This window comes from Enoplosus armatus, chromosome 17 (assembly GCF_043641665.1).
Source record: "Enoplosus armatus isolate fEnoArm2 chromosome 17, fEnoArm2.hap1, whole genome shotgun sequence".
In the NCBI taxonomy this organism is placed as follows: domain Eukaryota; kingdom Metazoa; phylum Chordata; class Actinopteri; order Centrarchiformes; family Enoplosidae; genus Enoplosus; species Enoplosus armatus.
Window position 1 is genome coordinate 4327473 of NC_092196.1, and position 9182 is coordinate 4336654.

The following is a 9182-nucleotide window of genomic DNA, read 5'->3' on the forward strand; positions in this document are numbered from 1 at the left end:
GTCTGCGTTTTAGAAGGGCACCAAATACAGTGTACAGTTTGCACGCTACGCTGAGCGGAAGAAAGGTCACACAACTTTTGTTCCACTCCCTTCCTCAATTAGGTTCTCAGAATCACTGAGAACAAAGGAGATAAAGGAGAAGGGGGGGGGGGGGGCTCTTGAAAGATACACTGACTGCACAAACACAGTTTGGTGAGAAAAGGGATGCAGCTCTGTTTCACTGCATTGGCTGGGATAAGCTCTGAAGATGGATATAGAGAGAAAGAGGACAAAGAATCAGTGATATCACAACAGGCATCGTTTTAAAGGCTAAAATCACTCTTTACAATAGAAAGAAAAACTACATGTTGATTAACCGCTGACGAAAGGGACTGACGAAGCCTTTGTAAGGCAGAGGGAGGGGGAGAGGTAGAACAAAACCAAACGTTCGAGCTGGACAGTGGAGCCCTATCCAGTGAGGCAGAGGGTTGCAATGGATGCAATATAAATTAGACACATTTCTGTGACTGCTAAGGACTTCAGGGTGTGTAAAATAAGTACAATTAAGAGAGCAAAGTACAGCACAGTGATGCCAACACGATGAATACTGAAAAGGCAAAATTGTCCTGTGAGAAGCTAAGGATGTCGGAGAGCGTTGTCTTTCTCTCTCCTGCATGCATATTCCTAGTGTTTTTAATATATAACCCAAACTGTAAGGAGGTCGGAGGGGCATGGCTGGTGATATAGGCAGGCGCCACTTGTTTACAAGGAGGCCACAGCAGGTGATACTGTAGACGAGGCATTATGGTGTTTTTCCTGTCTCTTTTTGTGAGGTCTGGTGAGTTTAAGACAAGAGCCCTATAGATTCACAAACGCTGTATAGATCTGATGGGAGAGTTCTTCGGCCTGTAGGCCACGTAACCTCGAGTGTGGACGGAGTAGGAGCAACAGGAGGAAACTCCGGTCTTTCCGGGGGGGAACAGTGAGCGGGAGATGGTCGTCTTCTGAAGGGGCGAAGCTGTGTTAGACTGTGTGGTCTAATTCCTCCACGATTATTGCTTTCCTGTCTTTCGCAGGCACTTCAGAGGAGTGGGCTTTGGCTGAAGTTGAGCATGAGAGGAGGTGAGAGAGGAATGGTGGTGGGGGGCGAGTTAAAAGTGTGCTTGTGAGGCTCTACCGCGTCGTCTGCGACCGAGCGCCGCCACCCAGCACGATGCTTATCTGTCAGAGGAAACACTGAGGCTGCAACGACTGGCGCTGTCCTTGTCCAGTGTCGGGGTTAGAACCTGAGGACTCTTAGCCCGGTCCACTAGCCGACAAGGCTGAGATTGGGGATTTGAGGGTGGGGGGTGGGGGGGATGCTGAGGCTGTAGCAAAAGAGAGAGAGCCTCCCTCCCTGCTTATGTGTGTGTCTACATATCCTTCGCTCTACACGTCTTTAGTCTGTGTGGTTGTTGGCGGGCTTCTTATCCGAGGAAGACGACGCCTCTGCTCCTTCCTTGACCCTTCGTCCTCCTCTCCCGGTCAGGACCTTGTAGCAGCCGCGGGTGATCTTATACATCCAGACAGTGTTCAAGATGTCCAGGGCAATGCAGGAGGTGATCCAGGCCACCTGGGCGCCCAAGCCCAGCCGCTCAAAGTCCTGAGTGCCGAAGGTGGCAAACACGCTGACCCAGTAAGATGGCATGACGGCAATGCGCACCAGGAAGAACACCACCGCCATGGCAACACCATTTAACACCACCATCCGGTGGGAGCGGGGGTACTTTAATGCCTCAAAGAACCACCTGGAGGGAGAGGGTGATTAAGAAATGTCAGAGTGGAAGATGTGTCAGCCACGGGGTGAAACACAGGGCGATATGAAGGGGATGACTCACCTTTGGTTCACAAACGGTGTGGACAACTCTGAAATGAGACGAAAGTTGGCAAAGTAGGGAAGCACGCCACGCGTCTGCAATGACCAAACACAGAGGAAATGACACCAATACATTATGGCACGTGAATAATCCAGTGTCTCCAATTGCCATTCAAGTGTATGCACTCTGGGTGTTGAAGAGCGATGGACTCACCAGCACATATCCGTATGCATAGAGCGCCGCCAAGTGGTGACAGACGAAAAAGCTGTCCCCCATCGTGCTCCAGTTACATGCAAGCAGCACGAGGTCTAGGGGAGGGGGGGTGACAGGGTGGTCAGAAAGCTGGCAAAGTGATACGTCTGTTTGACTTTAAAGACAAGGAACATTTGCAGAAGACTGTGTGGGACACATTTAAGGCTGACATGTTACACAAAATCTAGACTGTGGTCATAACCTTCAATTCCTAAAAACAGTGCGAGTCAAGTACACACAGGTAGGTTTCTTTTTTCGATCAATGCATCTGTATATTCACACATCACAGTGCAGAGGCTATAACCACGTCAGCCGAAAGTCCCTCTCCTTTGTGTTTACACCATATACAGTATCCTGACCGACTGCCCTCATGGACTGTGTTTGGAGAGAAATGATCAACAGAAGGAAAAATGAAAAACAGCTCACCATAAAGAAGGTAGCCACAGGTTATGGCTACATTTAGCTTGACGAGACCGGGCTCACCCCTGTGGAACAGCAAAGAACACATTGTTAAAGGGACTTTCAACGCAGCGGTAACACCACAACCCTAAAGATAAACAGGCCGGGAGGGAGAGGCTACTTACTATTCTAAAATCTAAAAGCACTCGCACGGTGCTCCTCGGATCAGTAATCTACTTCGGTAAAAGGGAACACTTGGCAATTTTGCAAACTAACTAAAAGTAACAGGACCAACTCTAACCAAGGTTGATTGTGTAATGCTGATGAGCTTGTGCATGTTTAGGTCTTGATTTTAAAGAACAGCATGTTGACAAGGCTGTAAGAGAAGTTGAGCTTGTTTGGGACAAATAGCTCTTTGGACAACGTATCAGACTGTGTTACTGACACTGTTGTCTGTCTGTCTTTCTTTCTTTCTTTCTTTCTGAATAAACAGTAATCAGGAGGGACGTGCTCTGGCGACCGTTGGGTGTCCTTGCAAATAACATCTGTTCAAAATAACAATGAAGGTGTCTCTGCTTCAATAGACAGCCGATTCTGGTATCAGTCACAAGTATCGTATAGCGAATGACTGGCTGACCGCTTGTGTAACAGAACCCCACAACACACACACACACACACACACCTACTGTATGATGGCTCACCTTACACACCAGGTGACCCTGGACAAGTTATATCCTGCAAATTTCACCTGAGATTGTTCAGCACACCATCTACCTTTGCTATAAGGTCTCTTTGACTATGTACGTATGAAAATATGCGTGCTGCATTGGTATACATGTGTGACATAACTGCATGTGTTCTTACATCACTAATGGCTATATCTTCAACAAGCCGCTTTGGACGCAACTCAACAATCGGGAACTTCTTATCGGCTTGGTTATTAATGCTGCATTCTATTTCTTTTTCTCCGATTATGTATCTAATCTCATGTCTGCTTCACAACAGAGCGCTCCTGCTGTTAACTGATCAGTTGTATCACTTTACCACTGCACAAACGCAGATATAAAGCTTGGATGACAGCCCGACCTAACTGATAGTGTGGCAGTCAGAGAGTCTGCAGGCTGCCGTCACAGAGTCCACAACGCTTCTTGATAATCACATCAGTGTGATCCAGCTTCAGTTAATTAAATGGACAGTGGACCCACGCTCCTCGCTCAATGTATGGTTAACTGACTGGAATTTGGCCTAGGAGGAGATATGGAGCCTTTTACACAGCACGTGCTACAACAGTCCTTACTCAATGGGCGTCATGCAAGAAACACTCATATGAATAGGTTTGCTATATAGAAGTGGTCCAGGTCTATAAACCAATCAGAATATGACAGGAAATTACGCAGAATACACACACACACACACACCAAAACAAAGGAGGCGAAACAGAAAAGAAGTCCGTGGGAAAAGCTTGCAGAGCTGTGGAGGCACAGATGGACGACAAGGTGCCGACGTGCCTCTGCTCTCATATGCTTTCTTTAAAATTGACATTGTCAAACCTCTTCATGTCAAATCATTTCTTATTTACTTCCGTCCCACTACGGCTCTGTGATGACAGCCGTAGTATGATTTCCAATTTTTTCCCCCTCATTCCTTAATGCTCTGTGGTGTGATATTTGTCTTTTAGCTCTTGTGTAACATTTTTGTGAATGTGCTCAAAATCGAGCAGAACATAATAGCAATTTGCAGGCATCCGTTATGCTAATGGTCAAACGCACACCACCTAATGAATAGGTGGCATATGTCATGCTGAAACGGGATTTACATTAAGAGAGTTCGATGAATACTCAATATAAACAAGCCTCGGAGAAAAGAATAAAAGAAGTGTAGGATAAGAATACGAAAACGATGTCGACGTGGAGGGAAATATTAGGTTAAATGTCTACATCATGTTGACCTCAACTCGACACGACCATGAAATTTGCTCCCTCGTTCCCCTCAGATGGCCCTGCACATGTTAAGTTCAAGTCCAGATAAGCCAATCAAGAAATGCAGCAGGAGGGGGGCAGTCAGACTTGTTAACTGAATGGATTATGATAACAGCTTGGGCCGCGCTGCCAGCCAGAGTGACACAGTGAAAGAGCCTGAGCAGCAGCTGAAAACAAAGCAGGTTTCTAACAGTGTGGCTCTAGCCACTCGAGCACTACTGAGAGAACAATGCAGCTGTGTGACAGGTCTTAATGATGCTGTAATACAATCAGATTGACTGGAGAGTTCTTGCTTGCACCACTCCGGTGTTGCAACGAGGTGAGGGCTTTAAGGCATTAGGATGCTGCTGGGGATTGGCTGGGTGAAGGGGATAAGATGAGGAGAGGGGGAGAGGAAATAAAACAGACAGAAAAAACTGCACCAATACGCCAATATTACGCTAACACACAAACCGTTTCCGCAAAGAAATCACCTTTTCCTCGTGGGAGCTGAAGGAAACGATCTGACAGGAAAAAAGTGCATTAAATCCTGTCCCAAAAAAGAAGGCACGGAAACACAAAGAGGCTCGGGGAGGAGAGCTAAGATACTAAGCACCTGAACACTCAGCAGATGAGGACTGGTAGTAGGAGGAGGGAGGGAGCCCCCATCTTTCGTCCCCTCTCTCCTCCCTCTTGACACCCCCCCCCCCCCACCCCTCCATTCTCTTTTCTCCCCCTTTTCGCTCCATCAGCGCTGCTGGCCGGGGCCGACACAGAGACAATAAGAGCGAGGGAGGTGTGCTGCATTGATTCGACAGCCAGAGATGTGGGGTACAACGGACAGCTAGAGGCAGGAGGAGGCTCATGGAGGGCTGGTGGTGTGTGGTGGGGGAGGGGGGGGGGGGTCCACAAGAAGAGAGAGAGAGAGAGAGGGGTGGGGGGTAGGTGGCAGAGGACTAGGCTGCTGTTGTTTACTATGAAAAGGAGCCTTGTTGGTGGGATTCTAGTCTGCTAGTCTGTCTGCTAGAGAGCCAGAGAGGAAGCAAAACAGAGGGAAAAGGAAAAGAGAGAAAGAAGAGAGAGGAGGAAGGAAAGAGTGTTGTAAGAATATAAAGGGAGAAGTGAGAGACAGAAAGCTGCACAGAAATGTTTAAAAGACTGATTGAGATATCTGAAAGGAGAAAGAAATGGGGAAGGAAATTACCATTTCTCTTTTTCAGGATTCATTGATGCAAATAACACAGTCAGCAGTAGCAGAGAGCGTGGAAGACAGAGAGAAGACAGCAAAGACAATAATCAAAGGCTAAATCCACTGAATCTACAACTCTCTGGAGACTCCCCTGACACATTAGATCCATCCTCTCCCTCTTCCGTTCTCATGAAGGGAACGCCATCATCTCCTCTCCAAAAGGTATTAACTACCAACCCTGACGATCCCTCACTACCACCCACCTCCCATCTTCATCCCTTCATCTGTTTCCTCCCTTCCCTTGTGAGCTAGACACGGCTGCCGGTCTGAAAAGGCAGATGTGAGAAGACAGGGTTTTTTTCTAAAAGCGCCCAAAGCGTTCACACTTTTTTTTTTTTTTTTTAGCCTGCCAAAAATGACGAGGCACAATGTGTCAGTGTTTTTGCCTTTTCCCCAACAGCATCATCATTGCTTTTGTGTTTATGCAGGTTTATGGGGACGTATTTATTTGCATGTCACGCATTCTCCTGCCTTATTTCATTACATTATGGTTACGTTGTTGGATATTCTATTTATCAATGAGCTTTTCTTTCTGTTTCCTCTTACCAGACGGGGTTGGCGTTGACCGCATCGTCAAACCACAGGATGTACAGACAGAACAAGCCCACAATCAAGGCGTGCACAGTCGACACCAACCTGGGGATGGAGACACACACACACACACACACACACACACACAAGGTCAAAGTAGTAAACATGATGTCATACTAATAGGAGTGTCTCAGGGTGTATGGCTGAACAAAAATAGTCTTGTATAGTCTAATGAATTGATTTAATTATGAATACATTTAACAAGCAACCAGACAGCTTTATAAACAAAACGGATACAGAAATCTACATTTTTAATCTACATTCTTGATGCTGCCTAGTCATAGATCGGAGCCTGCCTGTCCCAGTGGAAGTTGTGGCTGTTCAGAAGGTTAATGTTTTGGCATAGAGCGGATTAGATCTGCCCCCAGACACTGAATTTATTTCCATTATGTAACCACTATCTACTTATAACGTTTATAACACAGCAAATCTCATGAAAATCGGTTCCGAATTAAGCAAATTATACAGTCGATTTTGCAGTGCACTTTGCATTTGTTTACTAGCGGATCCTGAGTGCTCCAATATGGCGGACGTGCAGACGTATAGCTGCGGCCAATGAGGCGTCTGCGTTTCTGTATCTATGTGTGCTCATGCCTCGGCTGTCTTGTTGAACGTCTGCTCATGCTTGCATACAGTATGTAATTACATCTATGTTGTCCCCTGTGTCCACATGAGTAGAACCTCTTTTTTTTTTTATGAAATCAGGCCTGATACAGCGTACCCCTGACCTTTGGACTGGTTATCAGGGACACTGAGGAGATACTCCAGAGGTCCAGTGGCCCTTATCTCTCCTCTACCATAATCACAGTTCCAGTCCCTGAGCCCTGGCCAAGACCGGCTCTACTGTATGAGTGCATGAGTCCATTATTACTGCTGAATGAATCAGAGTCAAGGGTCTAAAAATGATACTGCCACTGAGGAACTTGGCTAAAGGAAGTTGGTAAAACCGAGAATCAATATAGCCATCTGTGTATGCTATGTTTCGGATTTCACAGCCACTTTCTGGTACTTGTGTTAGTATCCGGACGTTCCTGATTTTATTTGTAAAAACAACAGTAGAGAAAAGAAACGAGGTGAACAAACAAAGAAATGAACAATACTAACAACAGGCTTATAGTTTATGCAGCTGTGTTCAATACTGGACACGTGACCCTGCTCTCTCTTTGGAAATGCTTTCTCCCTCCTCTCCATGCACTTAAGTCGTGGTTACATAAACATACTAACACACTGAGAGCTGGCTGTTATGCAACGGCAGGCCACTCTGAAGTGAACCATCAGTGCCTGCCTTTGACTTGGTTCGGACCATTCCTCGGTCAGTACACACTCCGTATCTTAAAAAACATGGGACAGAAAGGCTATGTAAACTATAGTTGTATGAATATGAAGGATTATCTGTGAGTACTGGCAAAAGAGACATTCAAAAAGAAGCAGGGGGGAAAGATAAAACAGCCAATAACCAAGAGTCAGTGAAAGATGTTATGCAACCACAAACTGCTGCCCTCTGAACTTCACCCCTGAGGTTTGTGCTTGAAACTGAAAACCGCTCCGTGCTCCACCAGCCGTTCACATCACAGCTATAGTTGTGTGGAATGATGATGAGTTGGCCCGAGGCACATCAAGGTCCACCTCAACAGAGCTGCATCACCCAAAAGCACTAATGTTTGCTTAACAGAGGTCAGTTTTGTCAGGACGTCACAACTTTGCAATGTTATACAACAATCCTTTTCTAGAGAGGGTGTGTCTCAGCAGGTCTACTGGACTATTCGTGATACCACATCGAAATGATGAGTACTGTTTATACAGGTGTATCAAAGAAACAATAAATACAATACAATCAAGTGAAACAACAAAATGCCGGTGGGTGTACTTTCACTAATGTCTGTCCTGTCCAATAGGAGAGAGAGAATAGAGGAAAAAGTCTAGCTTAGCTTACCACAAAGACTGGAAACAGGGGGACACAGCTAGCCTGGCTGTCTGAAGGTAACAAATTCTGCCTACCAGCACCTCTGAAGCTCACGAATTAACTAGTTAAACTAACTAGTACTATCAAGAACCGGTCCGGGACATAACCCCCCCCCCATAAAAAGGCAAATTGTCATTTTTACACTTCCAATGTTTGCACGGGTTAAACAAGTGAGATACAACATGTTAATTAGTGAGCTTTAGAGGTGCTGGTGGGTGGATTTTGTTACCTTTGGACAGAGACAGGCTAGCTGTTTTCCCCCCTGTACCCAGTTTATTCCCCGAACGACGGCTTCAAACTTGCAAGCTGATTTTTATGGCTGGGTTGGCTGGCTAAGGTTCGTTTGATAACGAGGGACCCTATCTTTATCGCGATGCAACCAATCATACATAAAAACATGATAACCTTTGGCAGAGAGTGAAAGATACGTGGAACTCTCATTAGGTCCTGACTGCTGGCCAGCAGTCCAGCTTTGGTTTCCACATGTTACAAAGCCAGAGCATTTACAGATAAGATGCATATAAGAAAAGGCTTGCCCACAGCAAGGGGGGGCGGGGGGGGTTGTGGGTTCATGTGACACACCTGGAGTTCCACTCTGTGAGCTTGGTGGAAGGCAGCCGACCATAACCAGGTGTGATGGCGGAGGAGAGCCGCGGGCTGGCCACTGAGAAGAGAAGCTGGAAACCCACGAAGCTGCCAGCTACCACGGTCAACTCTCTCGTCTCCATCACTCACCTAAACACAAGAGGGGAGGAGACAGGGAGGGAGGGGGCAGGATACAGAGAGGGTGATACACATGGACAGGTTCAATCGATGACTGTCAGTCATCCTGGGCAGCGCCAGGAGAGAAACTGAGGTGGCGGTGGTGTGGTGGAGAGGGTGAAGCGGCACCCTGTGTGGCTCATCCAGCCCACAAAGAAAAGTAGAAAGGGAAA

The 9182-nt window shown here is 46.6% G+C and overlaps 1 protein-coding gene across 1 annotated transcript; it reads right to left on the bottom strand.

Annotated features, from left to right (window-relative positions):
- Nucleotides 1–1347: 1347 nt before the first annotated feature.
- tlcd4b (TLC domain containing 4b) lies at nucleotides 1348–8975 on the bottom strand. The gene is made up of 6 exons (XM_070923740.1): nucleotides 8830–8975; nucleotides 6240–6329; nucleotides 2514–2572; nucleotides 2049–2143; nucleotides 1857–1930; nucleotides 1348–1766 (listed from the first exon to the last, which is right to left on the bottom strand). The coding sequence occupies exons 1-6, from the start codon at nucleotides 8973–8975 to the stop codon at nucleotides 1418–1420; spliced, it is 813 nt and encodes a 270-aa protein (XP_070779841.1). The 3' UTR covers nucleotides 1348–1417.
- Between the last annotated feature and the right edge of the window lie 207 nt (nucleotides 8976–9182).